Source organism: Nomascus leucogenys, chromosome 9 (genome assembly GCF_006542625.1).
Source record: "Nomascus leucogenys isolate Asia chromosome 9, Asia_NLE_v1, whole genome shotgun sequence".
NCBI lineage: Eukaryota > Metazoa > Chordata > Mammalia > Primates > Hylobatidae > Nomascus > Nomascus leucogenys.
Window position 1 is genome coordinate 109,527,692 of NC_044389.1, and position 25,397 is coordinate 109,553,088.

The 25,397-nt window shown below is 38.1% G+C and overlaps 1 protein-coding gene across 4 annotated transcripts in view; it reads right to left on the minus strand.

The window, feature by feature from the left end:
* Window positions 1–25,397, minus strand: part of TASOR2 (transcription activation suppressor family member 2) — a 79,405-nt gene that overhangs the window by 23,041 nt on the left and 30,967 nt on the right. For 3 of the 4 annotated variants that reach the window (XM_030819353.1, XM_030819356.1, XM_030819354.1), the window contains 11 exons: window positions 22,783–22,874; window positions 19,756–19,880; window positions 19,649–19,668; window positions 19,453–19,552; window positions 16,664–16,764; window positions 15,910–16,013; window positions 13,570–13,642; window positions 13,404–13,466; window positions 9,269–9,988; window positions 5,010–5,252; window positions 59–938 (listed from right to left, as the gene is read on the minus strand). In XM_030819353.1, the coding sequence (XP_030675213.1) occupies window positions 59–938; window positions 5,010–5,252; window positions 9,269–9,988; window positions 13,404–13,466; window positions 13,570–13,642; window positions 15,910–16,013; window positions 16,664–16,764; window positions 19,453–19,552; window positions 19,649–19,668; window positions 19,756–19,781 (2,330 nt within the window). In that variant the 5' untranslated portion in view covers window positions 19,782–19,880; window positions 22,783–22,874. Of the gene's footprint in view, window positions 1–58; window positions 939–5,009; window positions 5,253–9,268; window positions 9,989–13,403; window positions 13,467–13,569; window positions 13,643–15,909; window positions 16,014–16,663; window positions 16,765–19,452; window positions 19,553–19,648; window positions 19,669–19,755; window positions 19,881–20,026; window positions 20,165–22,782; window positions 22,875–25,397 lie in introns of those variants that run through there. The other variant, XM_030819357.1, reaches the window with a different exon arrangement.

Genomic DNA, 25,397 nt, shown 5'->3' on the forward strand with positions numbered 1-25,397 from the left:
TACATTCATCTCAACAGAAAAGTTTCATCCATTTTCACTAAGTTTCACTCATACTCACCCATGCAATGCTCTTACTACAGTTTTCTCCAGTGGGTTGTTGGTATATTTGCTGTCTAAGCTGAATGCATATTCTGTTTCACATTTGAAAGTGATCTTAACGGAGTCATCACAGCTAAACACTATACGAGAGCAAGAAGATTTTTTCACACGGGAAGATGTTGGTCGATCCTTGGGCTTCACCATGGGCTCGTCAGGAGGCTTTTGCTGAAGCAAAAGGCCGGGCTGATGCCGAAATGGCATGACTTTCCCCACTGGGGTTGCTGCTTCAGGGCTTTTTGTCCCATTCTTGGGAAACAGAGGGTTTGGTATCTCTCTCTCCTGTAGATGTTTCTTTGAATGTTCTGTAAGGAGCAGGGCATATGAATGTTCCACAGAAACAGAAGAGCTTTGGCTTGCATCTGAAGATTCTAGCATTTCCTCAGTAAGTGCTGACTGGGCTTTAGCAGGGGCCTGACTACAAGGAACCAAGCTTTCTTCATCTTGGCTAACAGTTAAGTCTGATCCAGAATTACTCTTCCTATCAGAAGATGGGTTAGGTAGTAATTCACCTTTTTGACTTTTAACTCCTCTATGATATTCATGGTCAGATGTACCTCGCAAAGTATTTTCCTTAGAGGGTAAAACATCATTTTGTGGCAATTCAGAGGAACAGTGAAGATTTCTAGGCTCAGATACTGGTGTGGAAGAAGTAGCAGAGCTTAATGCTAGATCGGCTAACATATTTAGGGCCTGGGAGTCATAGTTGACAATGGAGTTTTCAGGAAGATCATTGTGAGCCGCTGTGGTATTTTCTGGTTGAACACTATTTATGCTAATCCCATCTTCTTGACCATCTCTTGAAATTTCTGATTGAAGCTTTGAAGCAGTTTCTCCTTTGACTTCAGTATAAAAGAAAAAAAAAAGAGAGAAATCTTTGCTTGTCACAGAATTAACTCTCTGCCGTACTACTATGATGGTTAATTCAACATGTTTGAGAAAAACTTATGTAACATATATTGCATATTAAAACTTTCTATTAGATTAAGGTCTCTTCCAACCCTCAGATAAAACTTATGTTATATATATTGCATATTAAAATTTTCTATTAGATTAAGGTCTCTTTCAACCCTCAGATTATAATGTGTTAAGCCAGAGGGACAAGTCTTAAGGAATGTGTACATTAATTTAGAAAGAAATTACCCTTCAAAAACATACAAACTGATCTACACAGAAGACATACAGCTCAGCTAAAAAAATGTACAAACAGAAAAAAAAAAAACAAAAAAGATGAGAGTCCTGCCCTTGGGGGGCTTACAATCTAATAAGGACAGGAATGTAGAAGTTTCAAGTGTGTATTAGAGTTCGCTAACATACTTTCTCAGGAACCACTTCCCTGAACAAGTGATTTATTAGAGAAACTACCTAAGTTCAAATGATTTTAACTATATTGATCTTTAATTAATGATGTGATAGAAATAAAAAATTAGAAAAGTCCTAAGAGTATTCAGAATCATCAATTAATTCCATTACCTTTTAAAATTTTACTTTCATTACCAAAAACATTGCCCTTTTACATTATCCGTGAAAGAGCAAATCTACTGACAATGTTCCTTTTTATAGATAATCAAATCTATCCATATGCCCTGAATCAGAACATTTACATTTGCCAATGGTTTCCCTAGGTATTTTCAATATATTAATTATTCCTTCCTAAATGCTGTTATTATGAAGGATAAACTTCACAACTCTACTAGGCAATGATTCCCTGCTGTAGGTAGACAGATGACCAGAAAAGCCAACTGTGTTCCTCTTTATCATAGTAGCAGGTCCAAAATGAATTAAAAACCTGCCAGCCAAGGCCAATGAGTAACACATTTAAAGAGAAGAAAGCTCCTGTCTATGATGTTATCAATTAGAACGAGAAGAGCATGCACATACACGGGGAAAGGGTTAAACTAATCAACCACCGCCCAGTTTTTATTTAAAGCAGCAAACTCAAAGGGGACAGGTGGATGAAAAGGACCCAAAGCAGATAATTGTCTTGTTAGTCCCACAGGTATAGTGGAAACATAAAATTAATTTTGTGATCTGATGCTAATTTCGTTCTATCTTTGTTAATATTATGGCCTCCATCTACTTATCCCTTACACAAAATATTACTTACCAGTAAGGCCTAATATAAAAGATACTGTATTAAAATAAAGAAAAATGGTAGTTTAATATATTATAGTCTCACATAAATCACCCAATTATTAACGTGTAACAGGTTCTCAATAAAAAAACACCACCAGTAATTTCTATTTAAGACATACATAAGACAATGCCAGAGGAACTACACTAAAAAAAAGTTCAGTGAATAAAAAGGACAGAAAATCATGTTTCATTAACAAAAGGACTGTTTGACTTCAAAATTATCATTTGATTCTAATTTAAATCAGTAATTTGCCAACTGAGGTCAATGTGGCTATGTTTCATCTGCCTTCTTAAACTTTGATATTTTAAGTATAAGAAGTAAAATGATTAACATAGGTGCTTAAGAAAAAAACTGAGATTTAAATGTAGTCATTTAAAAATGTTAACTTGGAATGTGGCTGCACAATACATACAGACATTTGTAATACAAATCAGCCTGTATTTGAACACACATTTTGAAAACTTTAAATTTTCTGGGCTCACTTTTCTGCCAGTATGCAATTATATACCTCCTCCCATTAATCAATTTGTCAATAAACATCTGAAGCCAATTCAATACAACAAATTCAAATGACACTGCTAGGAACACAAGACGTTATCTATTCTCAGAATGTTTACAAATTGGAAAAATTGGACCAAGACACGTCAAATGATTTGAAAATAGTATGAATTAAATTATATAATGTTCTCAAATATCCCAAAGAAGTGAGAGATTAGCTAGAGTCAGAACATGAGAAAATGCCTCCCTGTGGGGATAAATCTAGCTGCAAGCCCCTGACGGGCAGAGGATGCGTGGGGGAGGCGCAGATGGCCCACAGGGGAAGGAGCATGGTGGCAACAGCAGAGGCGCAACGCAGAGAGGTGAGGTGCAGCCACACCATAAACTCCCAAGAGAGACAAGGAGAAGAGCTCGAATTTGGTACAGAAGACAACACTGTAGCATATGGTTTTTGAATGACATGATGAGTTTTCAAAAAATCTTCAGTCATAAAACAATCTGAAAAAACTTGAAGAATCTCAGGGTATGCTTAAGTTAAAAAAACAAAAACAAACAAAACCCAAAAAAACAAACCTGGCTGGGCGCGGTGGCTCACACCTGTAATCCCAACACTTTGGGAGGCTGAGGCAGGCAGAGCATGAGGTCAAGAGGTTGAGACTATCCTGGCCAAAATGGTGAAATGCCATCTCTACTAAGAATACAAAAATTAGCCAGGTGTGGTGGCATGCGCCTGTGGTCCCAGCTACTCGGGAGGCTGAGGCAGGAGAATTGCTTGAACCCGGGGGGCAGAGGTTGCAGTGAGCCAAAATCGTGCTACTGCACTCCAGCCTGGTGACAGAGTGAGATTCCATCTCAAAAAAAAAAAAAAAAAAAAAAAAAATCCAATTTCTTTCTCTGAATTCTCACTCTCTGTGAGATACTAACATCTAGTAATAGACGAGGGAGAAAGTAGAATCAGGAAAACCAGACAGAAAACTCATAGAAAGATAGGAGGGAATGAAGTCTCTTTGTTAAACAAAACAAAAAAAATAACACGCACACTACAAAAGAATCAATACCAAAGGGGAAAAAAATTAAGGAAAGTAGATCCAGGAGGAAAGCTGGTATTTGTCTCACTAAGGTGACAACGAAACTTTCTAGTAAGAGGTTATGTCTACCAGTTGAAAATACAAAACTAGAGCAATTCATGTGACTAAACTTGATTCTTCACTTAAGCAAAGTTAAATCAGTAAAACTACTTTTAAAATTAATGCCTTTTAAAACCAAATATAGGATTCTCAGCCGGGCATGCTCATGCCTGTAATTCTAACACTTTGGGAGGCCAAGGCAGGCAGATCACTTGAGCTCAGGAGTTCAAGACCAGCCTAGGCAACATGGTGAAACCCCGTCTCTCTCTTTTTTTTTCTGAGATGGAGTCTTGCTCTGTCGCCCAGACTGGAGTGCAGTGGCGCTATCTCAGCTCACCACAACCTCCGCCTCCCAGGTTCAAGCAATTCTCCTGCCTCAGCCTCCTGAGTAGCTGGGATTACAGGCATGTGCCACTACGACACATGCCTGTAATAGAAACAGGGTTTCTCCATGTTGGTCAGGCTGGTGTGGAACTCCTGACCTCATGATCCGCCCACCTCGGCCTCCCAAAGTGCTGGGATTATAGGCATGAGCCACCACGCCTGGCCGAAACCCAGTCTCTGTAAAAAAAAAAAAATACAAAAAAATTAGCTGAGCATGGTGGTGCGTGCTTGTAGTCCCAGCTATTTGAGGGGGCTGAGGTGGGGGGATCCCTTGAGCCCAGGAAGTCAAGGTTGCAGTGATCGTAAAGTGAGACCCTGTCTCTAAATAAATAAATAAAACTAAATACAGGATTCTGGATTACTGACAGTTTTGGACAGTCTGTTTATAATTCCCTTTAGATAAACTTATAATCTTTTATTTTTAAAATTGATAATGGTCCAGAAAAATAATGCCAGATACTACTTGCTTCTGCATTTAGTCATAAATAAGGCCATTTATACTTTAATGCTTGTAGACAATTCATGTTCAGGCTTTTTGCAAAGTAAAAAGTAGGCTCTATGTTTTTGAAGGTTTGAGCCTTTGTACCTTCCTAATTTATTTACATTAGGAAACCAGTTTACTTATTTTTTTTCATGTCTGAACTGAAAAACACAGAAAAAATTATTGGGACATTTCAACTGCTCTTACACTATTTCAATAAATTATCTTGCCCTCTCTGTTAGATCTGTATTGGGGTGTTTAAATTTATAGGAAGAGTATTTCTTACCAGGTTGTAGCTGCTTTCTGTTTCTGGGGTTCTCATTGCCTTTTACTATATTTACTCTTTGTTTTTGTGGAGATTTCTTCACAGGTGGCTTAGCCCTTGGAACAGTTTTGACTGGAGATTTCTCTTGTTTCCTTGCCCTTTTAGCATTTGTTGGCACTGGAACATCTTTAGAAATAGGAGCTTCTTGGTTTTTCCTATCCAATTTGGTTTTCTGTACAAACTGTGCAGTCAGCACTTCCGCACCTTATGTAGAAAAGACATCATTTTTGTAAGGGGTAGGGGCCCAGATACTTAGCATAGCTTTTCCATTTTTTGTTTTGTCTTGTTTTTATTTTGGGGGCAGTAACTTTAGTAATGGGGAATGAACTATGAAGTTTCAGGTATTTAATTAAAAGATTTTAACAAATCAAAAGTTAAATATTCTCACATAAATATAATATGAAGTTGCTAAGTGTCTGCCTATATCCCTATCAGATGAAGAAGAAAAAGATTAGAGTAATAACTTTGTAACAACTGAAAAAAAAAAAAAGAAAAAAACAAAACAAAACAAAACTTTGGGCTGGGAGTGGTGGCTCACACTTGTAATCCCAGTATGTTGGGGGGCCATGATGGACGGACTGCTTGAGCCCAGGAGTAGGAGACCAACCTGGGCAACATGGCAAGACACTGTACAAAAACATAAATTAGCAAGGAGTGGTGGCATGTGCCCATAGTCCCAGCTACTCGAGAGGCTGGGGTGGGAGGATCACTGGAGCCCACACCACTGTACTCCAGGATGGGCAAGAGTGAGATCCTGTCTCAAAAAAAAAAAAAAAAAAAAAAAAAAATCTTCATAACCTTTCCTGACTAATGTGACAGGTAAGACTGAATATGCTAGATCACAGCCCCAGGATAGAGATATTTATGTTTAAACAAACAGCAGCACAGCTTCCATAAGGTGATGTGGTTAAAACTATAACCACACTGCAGAGAAGAGTTGTATAGAGAGCAATATTATCTATTTGGAGAGCCATATTATATATTTTACATTACTACTTGTAAACATCTAAATTTTAATACCATCTGAAAAATAATCTTTTAAAAGATGGGAAGCCTGAGGAAAGTGTGCACCTGGTTTTATTTCTAACAAAATCTACTATCTTACACAATGATGTCTCTTAGAAGCGCTCTGCTTTGCTTCTCACATGGTATAAAAATAGCTAATGGTGGAGGCAGATGGGAAGAAAAAGGAAATACTAAATACCTGCTTATAATGCACAATAGAAAGCGTTTCAATCTTTTAAGAGTTAAAATTAAGCCTCAAAGACATCATGAAATAATCACACATATAAATGTTGGCAAATATTTTTAAATTACATTATACAGAAGACACTACTTCTCACTAAGGACACTAAAAATGATATTAAACAGTTTAAGAAACTGATGAGTGTTAGTGAAATGTAGGAGAAAAAAGAGACCCCATTTCATTTCATTCTTTTGGGGGTTAGGGAAAGGAATAGTTTTAAAAATGTTTTCAGAATATCTTAATGCTGTACATTTCAAGTCTGATTATTTTCCTCCCTACCAAATTATTATATTAATAAGTACTAAAGAAGCATTTTTTTTTAACAATAAGACTTCTTATTACACTCTAATTACATTTTCTAAAATCTTCAGCATAGGGAAGAGCAAAATAAAAATAAATCAGGAAAACAATTAAGACTAAATTAAAAAGAAAAAGATTAGACAACAAAGACCCAGGGGGAAACTTTCTAATATTTGTACAAACAGAAAGGGAAGATATTCCCAAGTACTCCCAGGTGTTGGGAGAAAAAGCAAAGAAAAATGAAATAAAGTGATCCTGCATGGATTGTTTTGTTTACACGGAACACTCAATACCACGCTTCTCAAACTGAATGCAATTAATCCACTGGTGGGTTGTAAAATAAATTCAATGTGTCACAACTAGAATTCTTTCTTTTTTTTTTTTTTGAGATGCAGTCTTGCTCTGTCACTCAGGCTGGAGTGCAGCACAGCTCACTGCAACCTCTGCCTCCCAGGTTCAAGAGATTCTCATGTCTCAGCCTCCCAAGTTGCTGGGATTACAGGCGAGCGCCCCCATACCTGGCTATTTTTTGTTTTTTCAGTAGAGACAGGGTTTCACCATGTTGGCCAGGCTGGTATCGAACTCCTGGCCTCAAGTGATTCACCCGCCTCAGCCTCCCAAAGTGTTAGGATTATAGGCATGAGCCACCACGCCCAGCCCAGAATTCTTAAATGAAACAGAATAGAAGGTATCAGACTATTACACATAATTTTTTTTTTGAAATGTTTGTTCCAGTCATGTATGAATTTGTAGGTACTGGAATATAATATCAAACATATTTCTTACAGTGAATATAATTAAAAACATTTGAGAAACAGTGACAATTTATGTTGAGTTATAGACAACTGATTCAATACCTTAAATTGGTTCATGCAGAACAGTATGGTTGGCCTGGAATCTATTTTACAGATAGTTGTATAGTCTGGTGCACTGCTTTATACTACCATACTTTCCACTTACCCTCCTAAATACGCACATCTCCACCCTGTTCCTCAAGCCACAATAAACCAGAAACCACTATTTGGGAAGCCACAGGATAAAACCAAGGCTGGGTACAGTGGCTCACGCCTGTAATCCCAACACTTTGGGAGGCTGAGGCAGGAGCATCAGTTCAAACTCTAGCCTGGGAAACATAGTAAGACCCCATCTCCACAAAAAAATTTAAAAAATTAGTGGGGCACCCCTGTAGTCCCAGCTACTCCAGAGGCTGAGGCAGGAAGATCACTTGAGCCCAGGAGTTCGAGACCGCAGTGAGCTATGATCATGTCACTCAACTCCAGCCTGGCTGACAGATCCTGTTTCTAAACAAAAACACAAAACTCCAAACAAAAAAAACTCCATAGGGTAAACTCTGAATTATTTAGAATCCTGGGATTACCACATCCTAGATGTTTCTTCTTTAGGCACCGACATTTTCAAATTCAAAATATTACAGATTGGCTTGGCAAACTTTTCTGTGAGGGGCCATAGAGTACAGACTTTCAGCTTTGAAGGTCATGTGGCTTCTGTCACAGCTGCTCAGCTCTGCCAACGCGGCATGAGAGCAGCCAGAGACGACACAGGCACAATCGAGTGGCCCCTCGGCCATAATGTGCTGCCTTCTTCTCCAAAGGAGTCACCCATATACTTCCCTACTCTTTTACAGAAAATACAGTAAAACACAATTTGAGATGACTCTAAGCCAAAGCCATATGATTTGCTGTCCTATGTTCACTGAAATACATTTGCCAATACACTAAGTTGTTAAGTCAGTCATATGGTTTGCTGTGCTATGTTCACTGAAATACATCTGCCAATACACTAAGTGGCTCAAGACTCTAATTCTCACTCAATTTTTCAGGGAGCATCAAAACCACATGAAGAATCCAGGTGCTCACGTAAAAACTCTGTGATACACATAAAGGATTAGAAACTCTGCCCCAGACTACTTTACTTGCCTGGAGGTCCCAGGCATTTCCCTCCTCTTTATAGGTGTTGAGGCTGTCAGCTATCATGGTTTGCTGGTACTGATGTGCCTGATTTTAGAAGAACCTCTTCTACCTCCATTTGTGAAGAGGATGGCACAGAAACTAGATGGTTGTCTTTCTTAGAATGGAACATACACGTGAGCGGTTTTACAAGTGGAACATAACATGTTGGTGGTGGGTAGGCTTTTGAGGTATCTTGGTCTTTCCTATTTCTTGGTTTTCAGTTGCTATCTCAATCAGTGCTTGTCAGGCATTAGGAGGCATACAAATTGCCTGGAGAGAAATGATGGTGATTCTAACAATCTTCTAACTGATGCTGCAAAGCTACAGTCCACAGGGACCAAGACAGCAAGAGGGATCGAATACAACAACTATTATTATTATCGAGATGGAGATTTGCTCGTCACCCATGCTGGAGCGCAATGACGTGATCTTGGCTCACTGCAACCTCTGTCTCTTGGGTTCAAGTGATTCTTGTGCCTCAGCCTCCCGAATAGCTGGGACTACAGGTACACAAGACTACATCCAGCTAATTTTGTATCTTTAGTAGAGACAGGTGTCACTGTATTGGTCAGACTGGTCTCAAACTCCTGACCTTAGGTGATCCACCCACCTTGGTTTCCCAAAGTGCTGGAATTACAGGCATGAGCCACCACGACTGGCCGCAACTATTACTATAATAACCCACATAAATAAATCGTGCTTACCTCTTTTTCTTTTCTGAGGAAACTGTCCTTTAACTAACTTAAGAGTTGTTGGAGAGTCCGAGCTGTTGTCTGCTCTGGAAACAGGTCTTTTGCGAAAGGGGCGGCACAAGTTCACCTTTTTACTCTGCACCACGTGGGGCATGCGGGCCTTCCTCTTAGGCTGCACTCTCAGATTTGACGCTGGACTCAATGGAACCACAACTCTCTTCTTTGCTTTCAACATTTCTTCAGAATCCTTTTTCATTTCAGTTTCTTTTCTCAATTCTGCCTCTGAGACAAGAAATTCAGGATCTGGAGTCATAACTAAAGAAAATCCAGCATCACAAATTCCATCTGAAACACAAGGAGACTGAGGATGCTCTGCTAACAAGTCCAAAGCAGTAGACACTTCCAAAATGTAAGCACTAGGGTCTGAAAAATAAGAGTTCAACTGAGTTAAAGACTCTGAAGGGCACTTTTCAGCTGGAGGAATCAAGTCAAAACCACTGGGCAGTTTCCCCAAGAATGTAGGGTCTTTCATTCTATCCTGAGGAGCAACAGTCAATGAAGGGCTTCTGTCCGCCTTGTACAATTCTTGGAAATGATGCTTTACTAATGTGTTTGGATGGATTCTTTCTTCAGGAAGTGATTTCTTTGTTTCTAGCAGGGCACAATTAAGGGCAGGTATAATAGGTATCACCTTCATTGAGATGTCATCTTCAACTTTCAAATCTTTTACCCCTAAAATATATATACACATATTAAACATCTGGAGTTTATTTTTTAAAAACAAAACATTCTGGAAAAAAAGCTTTAGATTTCAAAATTACGTGATGGTTAAATATGTTATAGTATTTCAAATGACAACCTAAATGGCAATTAATAGAAGACTTACAGGTACATTTAACAAATGTATCTCCATATATTTGAAATTACACACACACACACACACACACACGCACACACACACACGCTGAACTGAAAAAGAATCATCTAACATGCAATCACTAGGTTAGAACAAGTAAACTAAACCCTGCCTCCAGCTCCATCTCACCTAACAAGGAGCTCATGAGCTCAACGGTTCATCACAGCAGTACCACTGGCCTTTAGAGCTGGCAGATTTGCTTTCGTACTTTTTCTTATTTTGTTTTAAAATGTATCTTACTGTAGCTGTACCTTATTGAACTCACTTCAAATTCTTTTCAGAAGTTAGTGCAAGTCAACTGAACTGAAAAAAGTAGAAGCCCTAAATAATGCTGGAATCTCACTGGAATGATTATTGCTAACTTTATCACCTTTTCTAGCAAATGAAATAAAAACTTCTAAAACTGACTAGTCTATGTTTCACCTCCTGTCCTTAGCCCATGCTTTGACTGAAGTGCTAATTTTTTCTTTTTTTGCAAATGCATAAAGGAAACAGTAAAAGGGAAAAAAAAAAGAGAAAAGGTCTGGTCCCTATGAACTGGGAAATAAAATCCTAGAAAATTTCAGATTTGTCAGTAATATAACGCCACAAGAAACAACAGCTTTCAGGGACTAGTAAGAGAAAATAAAAATTGTACCATTCTTTTTAAAGAAAAGTAACTTCAGAATGAAACACAAAGTTAGTTCTAGTTAAATACATTAGCACTATAGTGGTTATTAGAAAAAGGAAATGAAGGACAAATAACAGTAAAAAGGAAAATGTGGCCAGATATCAAAATAAAAATTTCTGTATTTTTTGTAGACATGGGATTTGTCATGTTGCTCAGGCTGGTCTTGAACGAGTGGGCTCAAGTGATCTGCCTGCCTCAGCCTCCTGGAGTGCTGGGATTACAGGCGTGAGCCACCACTCCGGGCACAACGTTTTTATAAATCAAATTGTTTTAAAGTTATTACTCTGGTCTTTTTGTTTTTTTTTTTGTTTTTTTTTTTTTTAAAGTCAGAGTCTTGCTCTGTCACCCAGGCTGGAGTGCAGTGGTGTGATCTCATCTCACTGCAACCTCTGTCTCCTGGGTTCAAGCAATTCTGTGTCTCAGTCTCCCGAGTAGCTGGAATTATATGCATGTGCCATCACACCTAGCTAATTTTTGTATTTTTAGTAGAGATGGGGTTTTCACCATGTTGGCCAGGCTAGTCTACAACTCCTGGCCTCAAGTGATCCGCCCGCCTTGGCCTCCCAAAGTGCTGGGATTACAGGCGTGAGCCACTACGCCCAGCCACTCTTTTTCTTCTTCATCTGATACAAGTAAAGGCAAACAGTCAGCAAGTTCATATATTTATGTGAGAATGTTAAACTTGCGCTTTGTTAAAATCTTTTAATGAAATACCTGAAACTTTATAGCTTACAACTAAAAAAAATAAATAAATAAAATGAAATTAGAAATCTTACAGGAGCCAGATCTGGAGTTAGCTATTAGACTCTGAACAAGTTCAACTCTGAGTTTCTTCATCTTTGAAATCATTGTAAGAGTACTTATTTTATGGATTGCTAAATCTATTACTTCCACCACAAAACCTGACATGATAAAATGCTTGAAAAATGCAAACAGTCACTGCCAATTATGTTATTATCATGGGTAATGTTTTGCTTGTTCCAAAGATGTGATGCCTAGGAAAGCACAGCGTTCTGCTTTAAGTAACTGAATTATTTTTATTTATTTATTTATTTAAAAAAATTTTTTTTGAGACAGTCTCCCTCTGTCGCCAGGCTCACTGCAATCTCTGCCTCCAGGGTTCCAATGATTCCCCTGCCTCAGCCTCCTGAGTAGCTGGAACTACAGGCACACACCACCAAGCCCAGCTAATTTTTTGTATTTTAGTAGAGACAGGGTTTCACCATGTTGGCCAGGATGGTCTTGATCTCCTGACCTTGTGATCCACCTGCCTCAGCCTCCCAAAGTGCTGGGATTACAGACATGAACCACCACGCCTAGCCAGTAACTGAATTTTTTTTTAAAAAACTTTAAAAACATTTTTATATTGGTTATAGCTTTATAACTACTATATAGAGTTTTATGTTTAAACACACACATTGTGATTATAAAACAAAGTGACTTTTTTTTTTTTTTTTTTGAGACAAGGTCTCACTCTGTTGCCCAGGCTGGAGGGCAGTGGCACAATCTTGGCTCACTGCATCCTCCGTGTCTCGGGCTCAAGCAATCCTCCCACCTGAGCCTCCCAAGGAGATGGGACCACAGGTGCAACCCACCACACCTGGCTAATTTTTCTCTATTTTTTGTAGAAACAGGGTCTCGACATGTTGCCTAGGCTGGTCTCGGAACTCCTGAGCTCAAGAAATCTACCTGCCTCGGCCTCCCAGAGTGCTGGGATTACAGGTGTGAGCTGCCGTGACTGGTCAACTCTCATTTATTTATTTGTTTAGCAAATATTTATTATGTTATAGGTGCCTGGCATTGCTAGGCACTAGGGATACAGTAGAATACAAGAAGGGTAGGCATTAAATAATTATACAAATAAACATTTAAATTATATGGAGGATAAATAAGCATAGGAGTCTAAGGTGAGCAAAGAGTGGTGATGGGAACAAAGAAAGTGATAGTGAAGCCGAGCTTGACAGATAGGAGGAAGAATAAGCTAGATTAGTGTTTCTCAATCTTTTTAGTCATCCTCCTTCCTAGCCCTTTTAGAGCCATTTTTCCCCCAAATTGACCTCCAAAATTTTAATACCACATATACACTGCATATCTGTTTATGCACTGTATGAGTAATTTTTTTTTGCCCCCAAGAGCCAAATTTTGGTCCTCTGGGTGGATCAACATCACAATAAAAATGTATGGGCTTGATATGAAAAGGACTAATAGATAAGGTCCAGATAAGGATAACAGCACCTATGAAGACTCTGAGACATATTTACAGGAGAGACGATGGCAAAATTTAGTAACAAATGAATTCAGTTTTAGACATGCTGAATTTAAGGCACCTTTGAGATATCTCAGTGGCAATGTCAGTAGACAAGTGGAGATATGGGACTGAGGCTCAGAGGGAAGCATAAACCTACAAGGGAGGTCAAGAAGGGTGAACCAGTGATGTTAAGAAAAGAGGTATTTAAGAGGAAAAAACAGTTAACAGTGTCACGTGCTGCTGAGAGGTCAAGCCAGATGAGGACTAAATACATCCAACAGACAGAGTGAGCTGGAAACCACTATATCCTCACCTGTTGACAGGGGTGAATGAAATAAATGTAACCCATGCAGACCCATCTGCTTGCCTCCAAAATCTATGCAGAATGAGAATCAGAAGAAGAAAAGTTAGGTTGTTGATCTTATAAAGCAAAAGTAAACATAATGAAAAATATTTTTTCCCAAAACAGTTGTACATACCTGGTTCTGATAGTAAGGCTGATGATGTAAGTAAAATGAAAAACCCTCGATCTTCTAAGCATTTGATGATTGCCTTAAATATAAAGGAAAAATTCAGCTGAAGGAATATTCTGCAATCCCTCTCTTCTCCCTTTACCCATACTCATTAGTGAATATTGACCTCAAGAAAAGAAAAAATTCTGCAAATGTTATGGGAATCAGGGTAATTCTGTCCCCAGTATCGGAAACTTCAAGTTCCTTAGCTGAAATAATCTTGGCCCTGTTGGGGCTATGTAAAATAACCAGAACATGAAGGGTTAGTTTTAGGACAGTGCTCAAGAACATGGCACATCAATCAGAAAAGACTTATTTTTTTCGCTGAGACAGCTGACATTTCATACCACTGCCTAAACAGCCAATATGTTACCATGTAGCCATTATAAAAACTCAAGACGAATCAAACCTGTAAGTAAGTAGTATCTTAAGCTCATATTTACATGAAAATTATCCCAAAACGCTGAATCTAAAAAGACTGCAAGATACCATCCAATAAAAGACTTCTTTCTACGCATCTTAAGAAATGGAAAATAACAGAAAATAATCAAGTTCCAGGGCAACAAGAAATACAGATGAAAATGAATTCTTCCTCTTTTGTTCCCCTCTATTAGAATCTTCAGTGGACTCTTGAGCTCAAGAAAAAAGTCTTGAAATTTTAATGCTTTCAGTAACTGGGGCACTTGTGTCCCCAGGCAGCAGAAGTTGTCTAAAAGCTGTTGTTCTAAATCATGAATTTAATAGTTTTTCTTTTCCACTGCTTGCCATTTCAAAAATCTATATACACATAAAAGATAAAATCCAATATTCGTACAATAATTTTTCAGTTAAACCACTTAAACAAAATATACCATTTTACAGAATAAAACATTTGATTTCAAAACTGAGGTGATAAGGCTACAAATATAAATCAATGTATTATTTAATCACAATGAATATACAAAATAAGACTTTTCTAATTATTACATTACAATTAAGTTATGACACTAATATCTCACTCACAAAAAGAATCACTACTTTGAGTTTCAACAAGATTCTATGAGAGCCCCTGTGTTGTATGTCACATGATGACTTACATATTTGTCTCCTAAGCTCCTTGACTTACAGGAGCTATGATTTAAGAGCCTATTTCCTTAAGAGACAGGGTATCACTCTGTTACCCAGCCTGCAGCGCAGTAGCACAGTAACAGCTCACTGCATCCTTGAACTCCCGGGCTCAAGCTATCCTCCCACCTCAGCCTTCGGAGTAGCCAGGACTACAGGTGCAGGCCGTTATGCCTGGCTAGTTTAAAAAAAAAGTTGCCTAATTTTGGTAGAGATAAGGTCTTGCTACGTTGCCCAGGCTGGTCTCAAACTCCTGGCCTCAAGCGATCCTCCCACCTTGGCCTCCCAAAGTAATGGGATTATAGATGTGTTCCACCATGCCAGACTTTAGGGACTACACTATTTTGTATCCTTGCTTCTTGCCCCTCCTGCCCAGTATGTCAATCATCCTTTTTTTTTTTTTTTTTCTTTTTTTTTTAGACAGTCTTGCTCTATCGCCCAGGCTGGAGTGCAGCGGCACGATCTGGGCTCACTGCAAGCTCCGCCTCCCAGGTTCACACCATTCTCCTGCCTCAGCCTCCCAAGTAGCTGGGACTACAGGCGCCCAACACCACATCCAGCTAATTTTTTTGTATTTTTTAGTAGAGACAGGGTTTCACCATGTTAGTCAGGATGGTCTCGATCTCCTGACCTCGTGATCCGCCAGCCTTGGTCTCCCAAAGTGCTGGGATTACAGGCGTGAACCACCATGCCCGGCTGTGAATCATCCCTTTGTCCAGTGTATCTATGCTGTAGATGCTGCCCACCCTCTGGGGGAATAGTAGTACTTCATAATGCCTGCACCACCTACCTGATTCATCACAAGGAGTACTCAAGTATAGTATAATAATTAAAATATTTTGAGATGGACAGTCCACACTCCTATAACTTCTCTTACAGTATATTGTTGTAACTATTCCATTTTATTATTGTTGTTAATCTCTTACTGTGCCTAATTTATAAATTAAACTTTATCATAAGTATGTATGCATAGAAAAAAACACAGTATACATAGGGTTCAGTACTATCCACAGTTTCAGGCATCCACTGGGGGTCTTGGAACATATACCCCACAGATACTGTATTACATTAATAATATATAAATAAATATTAAACATGAAACTCCTTTCAGCAAATTAAAATGATTCCATCTAGGCACAACTAATACATACATATCAATTTAAGAAAAACACAATAATTATATTTTAAATTAGTGATGCTTACCAATTGCTTGTTTTTAATACATTCTGTTAATTTATCTATATTTTCCCCTTGTCTGTTTGACAGTTCTACCTCATACAAATTGAAGCACAAATCTTGAAAACAGACTGTAGAGAAAACCAGAAAAACATTTCTTATTTTTAGTATGCTATTATGTACTTATAGTCAATTTGTTCATTTTATATGTTGCAAAAATGAAAGAACAGAAATACTACTCGAAAACCTTTATCATTTACTGTTCTTGGTTATAAAACTCCCTCATAAAACATCACCAAAATAGTTACTTTAAAACAACGCTCTTATTTATACTGACACTGCTATAGGATTAACAAGACAAATACAAATACATACTACATGAATAAACATCAGTGCTCCATGAATTAACCTAAATGACCAAGAAATTTCCTTCTCATGGTTTTTGAGTTTAAAAGTACATCTATAAATAAAACCAACAAATCTGTCCTCAAGAGGAATAGTTACAAGTTTCCAAATGCTTTTAATATCTGTTTGCTTAATTGCATCAGTATTTCTATATTAAAGCTAACCTTTGTCATCTTAGATGAAACTACCTTTCAGTTTCTAGTTGGCCTCCAAGGAACTGAAGAAAATAGTTAACTCTACAACTTCCTTACAAAAGACTCTTTTAAGAGTCACTTATGATGAAATAGAAGTGTGCATGTGTGAATGTTTGGAAGAGAGCAGAAAATAACCGGAACAAAGCTCAGGACAAGTAGCGTGTTATTACATTTCAACAGACCTTTCTGCTCCAAGTAATTCTGTTTTCTAAAGGCAGCCTCTGGTAGTTTTTTTTTCAAGGAAGACACTTTCATTACATATTTAAAATCTAGTTCCTGTGGTCTAAAAAAGAACACAACAATATCAAGCAGAATAATAAACAGTGGATCTAAATTTTCGTCAGTTTTGGTTTTCTAATATAAATGTAAACAAAAATATAACCACAAAAAAGACCTTAAATTGATAAGCTCCACGTTAAATAATATGTATATTTTTAAGTAGTACAGATTTTCAAATATATGACCCATAAACCATGGTCTGCAAATATGTTCACATTTTCTGAATATGTGTATTTTCGGTACAGACAAAATACCTAGATGTGTCAAAAAATTATGTACACGGGAATAAGGAATCAAAAAAAAATTATGCTATTTAAGAGTTATTTGCCAGGCGTGGTGGCTCATGCCTGTAATCCCAGCAACTTTGGGAGGCCGAGGAGGGCGGATCATGAGGTCAGGAGATTGAGACCATCCTGGCTAACATGGTGAAACCCCGTCTCTACTAAAAATACAAAAAATTAGCCAGGTGTGGTGGCAGGCGCCTGTAGTCCCACCCAGCTACTCAGGAGGCTGAGGCAGGAGAATGGCGTGAACCCAGGAGGTGGAGCTTGCAGTGAGCAGAGATTGCGCCACGGCACTCCAGCCTGGGCAACACAGCGAGACCCCGTCTCAAAAAAAAAAAGTTGTTTCCTGACTACTTTTTCCTTTTTTTGTGTGTGAGATGGAGTCTGGCTCTGTCACCCAGGCTGGAGTGCAGTGGTGCGATTTCAGCTCACTGCAACCTCTGACTTCGGGTTCAAGTGATTACCCTGCCTCAGCCTCCCGAATAGCTGGGATTACAAGCATGCGGCACCATGCCCAGCTAATATTTGTATTTTCAGTAGAGACGGCGTTTCACCATATTGGTCAGGCTGGTCTCCAACTCCTGACCTCAGGAAATCTGCTCACCTTGGTCTCCCAAAGTGCTGGGACTACAGGTGTGAGCCACTGTGCCCGGCACTCTGTTTCCTTTTTAAAAACTCATTTTAAAATGCTTTTACACTTATACAAAAGTTGCAAAAATAGTACAAAGAATTCTTTAATACCCTTCATCCAGATTTCCCAAATATTAACAGTATACCATGTTTGCTTTGTCATTCTCTGTCTCTATACACACGCATTATTTTTTTCTGAACCTTCTGGGAGTAAGATGCAAACCTGATGCCCTTTTATGTCACATACCTCTCTGTGTGATTCCTTTAAACAGGAAATTTTTTCTTTTCTTTTTTTAGATAAGGTTACACTCTGTCGCCCAGGCTGGAGTGTAGTGGCGCGATCTCAGCTCAATGCAACCTCCACCTCCCAGGTTCAAGTGATTCTCCTGCCTCAGCCTCCCCAGTAGCTAGGATCACAGGCACGTGCCACTACGCCCAGCTAATTTTTTATATTTTTATTAGGGACAGGGTTTCGCCATGTTGCCCAGGTTGGTCTCAAACTCCTGGACTCAAGCAATCCTCCCGCCTTGGCCTCCCAAAGTGCTAGGATTACAGGCAGGAGCCACTGCGCCTGGCCCCTAGGAAATTTTCTTATACAACCCCAAAGCAATAAGCAAAATCAACATATTCACAATGATACGATACTATGACTTAACCTACATCTTATTCAAATGCTGCCAACTGTCTCACTAAGTTCCTTCACAGAAAAAGAAAACAATTTCCAATTCAAGATGCCACAATGCATTCAGTAATCACGTCTCTTTAGTCTCCTTTAATCTGGAACAGTTTTTCAGTCTTTCTTTACTTCAATGACTAGGGCATTTTGAAAAATATAGACGATTTTGCAGAATGCTCCTTAATCAGGATAGGTCTATCATTAACTTAACTGCTTAGTTAAGATGGTATCTGCCAGTTTACTCCACTGGTAAGTCTGCATTTTTTTCCTTTCTGATTAGTAAGCAAGTAGTGGGGAAATGTTGTAAGATATGCAAATATTATTAAACTTTCACCTGCTTTTAGCATACACTGGTTGATTATTATGGTGTTGTCAAATGCTGATCTTCTAATTTATCAATCTTTCCACATTTATTCGTTGCACTCTATAATGAGGAAGAACTTTCCCTTCTCTCCTATTTGCTTATTCACATAATTTTTATGTTGTGGGTTATTATACTCCTACCTCTTCTTTAAAAAGGCTGATAGGAAAAAAAAAATGAATCCTTACAACACATCAGTTTTCACCTTGTATTTCAATTAAACTGTGACTATTTCTTAATGGTTTTGGGTACAAACTAAGAACAAGATGAGCAAAAAAGATTTCCTAAGATGTTCTTCACAGTTCCCCAGGAGAAAATATTAATCATGATAATTGCTTTTAATGTAAATACATGTAACAGCTATTCTAATATTTTTCTAAGAAAATCATGTTAAAATTTGAAAATCAGATACTGCAAATGTTAATAAAAATAATATGATTAAGTGGCTATAATCTGCTATATTTGCTATCAGGCAAATCTGATTATTTCTTGGGGAAGGTCAAATTTCTAGTATCTAATAGTTTAATTTATCCCAAGAGGTCATTTTCTCATTAATAAATTAGAATTTAGGTTTCCTATGTCATACCCTGTGTGCTATACATCTACCCAAATATATCCTCATCTAAAATCAAGAACAGTTGCTGTATTTTACACCAATGCCACCCTTGAAATGAGGTGAGGAAAAAAACCCCAAAACTTGTAATATAAGCATTAGTAAAGGACATAACATTTAATACTTACAGCTGTGTTGGAATCATTGCACCATAAGTGGACCAAAGAGCTATATCACATAGCATACGGTCTTGAACAATTAATTTCCCTTTCCATGGAGACATGAGAACTGAAGAAATGAAGGTAAAAAAGAAACTGATTATTTATGATGAAACATTTACTCAAGAAAAAAAAAAACTAAAAGAATCAATGAATTATTTCTTACCATTTTCACTGCATTCAAGTCTAGCAGAAAAAGAAAGAAAAAAGAACATTTTTACAAGAGCAAAAGAAACAAATTCAGTAAAACAAAGCATGCACATAATTACTTACATGCTTTTATGAGCTGGTGGTGCCATAGTTTTAGGTTCCCTGTATTGAAAAGCTACAATTACATAAGGACAGATCTGTCTGGGTCGCTCAATAACGGTGTTGCCTGAAAGTTCGTAAAAGTAATACTGAAAGAAGAAAAATAAGTATTATCAGAGTAGCACTATAGAATTGCATATGTACCAAGTTTTTCTCAACCCCACCCAGCCCTGAAATTTAACACATTAGACTCAGAAATGTATCTTGGGTGTTACTGATTCACAGGTGACTATACCTGACTCAGTTCAAAGGCACGAAAATGACTCGTCTTGTTAGAAACCTTGTTAGTATTTTCAGACACGTGGCAATCATAGCCAGAAGATGGCTTAGTATAGTTAGTTGTATAATTCTCAGACACAAACTTGACTTTTCCCTAGAATGAAAATATTAAAACTAATCAGATGCCTTCGAATAGCAATAACCTTTACTCTAGGATTCATTTAGAAGTAGTCTAACAAGGATGCAGATATGTGTCCCCTAACAGTAACTGTATTAAGAACTATACTTCTTAGAAAAACCATTATCTTAAGGCCAAAAATAGTTTTAATTATCCATGAACCCTTAAAAATGGACTTAAAAATTTTGGACATTTGGGCGTCTGAGACAAATATCCATAGTTTTTATCACAATATCAAAGAAATATAAGAATCGCCCTAAATTTAGGAGAGCCATTTCCTTAAAAGAAAAACTACAGCCCACAATCTTTTATGTTACGGTCACTGAATGGCTCTTTGGTGACTGTAATGTAAAGGAGGACAAAATCTAAAAGTTCAAAAGATGAGTTTCCAATCTGAACTATGATCAGCTATAAATTATAAACTGAGATACTTCTATTATGCCAGGGCCCAGCAAGTTAACAAGGAACAAATATGTAGCAAAGTTCTTAGCAGGCAGCTGGTCCTGGCTGCTGAACAGTCAGCAGTATTTTCCATTACAGAGTTCTCTCCATCAAGGGTTACATGTCTCCCCACCTCCCCCAAAAAAAGAAAAAAGCAAGCAGCTGGGCAGAGTGGCTCACACCTGTAACCCAGCACTTTGGGAGGTTGAGGCGGGCAGATCATGAGGTCAAGAGATCAAGACCATCCTGGCTAACATGGTGAAACCCTGTCTCTACTAAAAATACAAAAAAATTAGCTGGGCGTGGTAGTGCGCGCCTATAGTCCCAGCCACTTGGGAGGCTGAGGTAGGAGAATTGCTTGAACGCGGGAGGTGGAGGTTGCAGTGAGCTGAGATTGTGTCACTACACTCCAGCCTGGCAACAGAGCAAGACTCTGTCTCAAAAAAACAAACGAACAAAAAAATAAAAAGCAAGTAAGCCAAGTTTACCATTATGATGAAATATGCAATGATTTTAAAAGCTGTTTTGAATAATACAATGACATAAGACAATGTTCACAAGATGTTATTAACTTAAAAAATAATTAGTATATAAGTACATACAAACTCTTTTCATGGGTTAAGAACTCAATATATAGGAAAAAAATAAAAATATACAATATATACCCCAACAAATACATCAAAATGGGATATGGGACTATAGGCAATTTTAATTTTTATAAGAAGAATATAGTTACTTTTTAAAAAAGAAGATGTTTTGTTGTTGTTTAAGTCCTGCCTCTTCATTTATAGACCCACCAAAGGCCAAACCACCACTAAGCCAAAAAATGTAAATAGTACTTATCGGTAACCAATCACCTCTACCATCTCCTCATCAAACATTTTACGGCTCTGGGTGCAGCTCGATTTTGTGAAATAAAATGAAGATTGAGAGCACAGAGGCAAAAACAGCAATCTCCAGCCAGTGGCAAGAAACCAAGGCTGAGGCATAATCTAAGTAAAAAACGAAATGCTTATTATCTGCGTTAGTAGGCATACTTTCTGCAGCACTCATCGCAGAGCAAGAAAAGAAAGATTAAGGGAGGAAAACTAGTGATTGTACCTCAAAGCAATGTTACTCCCCCACCACTTTTTTTTTTTTTTTTTTTTTTTTTGAGACAGAGTTTTTTGTTCTTGTTACCCAGGCTGGAGTGCAGTGGCGCGATCTTGGCTCACTGCAACCTTTGCCTTCCAGGTTCAAGTGATTCTCCTGCCTCAGCCTCCCAAGTAGCTGGGATTACAGGCACCCACCACCACATCAGGCTAATTTTTTAATACTTTTAGTGGAGACGGCGTTTCGCCATGTTGGCCAGGCTGGTCTCAAACTCCTGACACCTCAGGTGATCCACCCGCCTCAGCCTCCCAAAGTGCTGGGATTACAGGCATGAGCCACAGAGCCCGGCCTCTCCCTCCACTTTTTTGGGAACAAACTTTACAATATTAAGAATTCACATGCTTATTTTTTTTTTTTTTAAATTAAAGGTCAGTTAGTGCTAGGCTGATAACCAAAGAATTTAAGATAGTAAGAAAGCTAAAACAAAAACAATAAAACGAGACCACAGAAATGTCCTCAAGAAGCCCAATCACATCTAAAATCAGTTTCTCTTCTGTTTGGATGAAAATTCTAATTGCATGATTCACTTAAACAGTACCATTTAGGACATTTAAGGATTTGTGGCATCATCAGTTCTAGGTGGCACATGAAGCTGTGAAGCTGGATGTCTTATGGAGAAAGAAAATAAAGATTCTATTGACCATTTAAATTAGACAACGAATGTTTTCTAAATTCATCTTTTATAAGTGTAATCACATCACCTTATAAGCAGCTACTTGTTTTCTGTTACTTCATGTTTAAAAAGTAGCTCTGACAGGTGAGAGGAAGATTTTTCCCTGCATACCCTTTTATTATTTTTGAAGTTAAAAAAAAAAGTTTACAATCTAGTAAATGAATAAAAGTTTTCTTTTTAAAGAAAAGGAAAAATAGCTTTGCTTTTCCTGAATTTGGATAGCTAACTTTGGTGAGGACTATGTTCAACTAAGATCTACAGAGAGTATCAAAGGTAGATAACCTTAAACTTTAAAAGGAAATCATGTAACAGCACATTTAAGCTTTACCTTAATTATATTAAAAATTACAACATAACCAGATTTCCCATGATACCACGGTCTTGGATGAAGATAGTCGGAGTATTTGGAAATGTATACACCTGTAAAAGTATAAAATATAGATTAAGCAGCAGACTGCCCATCAGACAGGAGAAAGTAGAAGCAAGAAGACCAGTTAGAAAGAAAGCTACTGTGATAGTTGAGACAGGAGAGGAGGATTCCAACAAGGCAGCACAGTGAAAAACAAGGAGGAAAGGACAGGCTTCAGGGCTATTCCTCAACTGAGGCACCTCTTTCGAAACATAAGAGACGATGGGTGAGAAAACTGATACAGTGGAAAAGAGCGATGATTCTGTGGTCAGAAGCTTGGGTTCCAGGTAAGAATAAGTCACTCAGGTAGGGAGGGTGGGCCTGGGTCACAGACACAAACACCACAGGGTGCTCATGAAGGTTTAAAAGATCAATAAGCTTTAAAAACTATTATTAATTGAAAGTATTATTATACACAAAATTATCCAGTTCTAGTCAAGCCAAAAACTACAAAAGACATATAAGCAGTAGTGTTAATTTTATTATCAACCCCAGTGTATGTGTTTTTGAAGAATGTGTATTTGTCAGGAACAATCCAGTTTCTACTTCCACCGCTCTACTGAAGCTAGCCTCTCAAACATCAGCAATGAAATCATAAGATTGTAGGAATGTAGGAAAATGTCTTTTTTTTTTTTTTGAGATGTAAGCTGCAGTGGTTATTTGTAATTTACTTTCAGTTTCTCCAGAAAAAAAATTAAACAAATGAAGAAAATAATGCAATGTGTGTGTATGTTTATATTTGTATTTATATATATATTTATATTTACATACATTTATATTTAGAGACAGAGTCTCGCTCTGTTGCCTAGGCTGGAGTGCAGTGGCGTGATTTCGGCTCACTGCAACCTCTGCCTCCCAGGTTCAAGCAACTCTCGAGTCTCAGCCACCTGAGTAGCTGGGGTTACAGGTGCATGCCACCATGCCTGGCTAATTTTTGTTATTTTTAGTAGAGACAGGGTTTGGCCATTATGGTCAGGCTGGTCTGGAACTCCTGGCCTGAAGGGATCCACCTGCCGTGGTCTCCAAAAGAGCTAGGATTACAGGCATGAGCCACCGCACCCAGCCAATAATGTATAATATTATCTGCTAAACTTTGGTGGTAGGTATATTATGGTATGCTCTTTACTTTTTCTATGTTTGAATTTTTCATAATGAAATGAGGGTGGGGTGAAAAAATAGGAGAGACAAAAAAAAGTTCTACGCAGTGTTATTGGGGTTATGAATTTATCACTTTTAATGTCCCTTAGAAGATGAGTTGAATGTAAACTTCAATTTTTTTGTTTTATAAAGTTATCATATGACCCAGTGGTTCCACTCATCATATATCAAAGATATATACAATTATGTCCACCCAAAAACTTGTACATGCATGTTCATAGGACCATTATTCATAATAGCCCAAAAGTAGAAATAACCTGTACGTCCATGAATTGATGAATGGATAAAGAAAATATGGTATGGCCACATAACACAATACAGCATTGTATCATATAACATTTTGGTCAACAACAGACTGCATAAAGTTTGGACAGTGATCCCATAAGTTTGTAATACCATATTTTTACTGTACTTTTTGTTTGGATACACAAACACACACCAGTATAACTGCCTGAAGTATTCGGTACAGTAACATGCTGTACAGGTTTGTAGCCTAGGGGCAATAGGCTACACCATACAGCCTAGGTGTGTAGTAGGCTATGCCCTCTAGGTGTCTCTAAGTACACTCTGTGATGTTCACATGAGTAAAAAATTGCGGCCAGGCATGGTAGCTCACACCTATAATCCCAGCACTTTGGGAGGCCAAGGAGGGCAGATCACGAGGTCAGGAGATTGAGACCATCCTGGCCAACATGGTGAAACCCCGTCTCTACTAAAAATACAAAAATTAGTTGGGCATGGTGATGTGTGCCTGTAATCTCAGCTACTCGGGAGGCTGAGGCGGGAGAATCACTTGAACCAGGGAGTCAAAGGTTGCAGTGAGCTGAGATTGCGCCATTGCACTCCAGCCTGGCGACAGAGCGAAACTCCGTCCCCACCCCCAACCAAAAAAAAACAAAACAAAACTGCCTACCAATGCAATTCTTGGAATGTATCCCCACTGTTAAGTGCTGCAGGACTGTATTGTTCAATCGTAAAAAGGAATGAAGTACTACTGGTTCATGCTACAATATGTCTTAAAAACATGCTAAAAGAAGTTACTCAAAAAAGACTGTATATGATTCCACTTATATGAAATGTCCAGAATAGGCAAATCTATAAAGGCAGAAAATAGACTGGTGGTTGCCTAGATCGGAGATGGTAGAGAATGGGAAGTCACTGCTAATGGCCATGGGATTTCTTTTTTGGGTGATAAAAATGGTCTAAAATTGACTGTTATGATGGTTACCCAACTATGGGACTATACTAAACAATGGGTGAATTCTATAATTGTGAATTATATCTCAATAAAGCAGTTTTTTTTTTTTTAAAAAAAGGTCAGCAGGAATCTAGCCATGAAGCCCGATAATATTTCTCAGTTCTAATCTCCACATTCT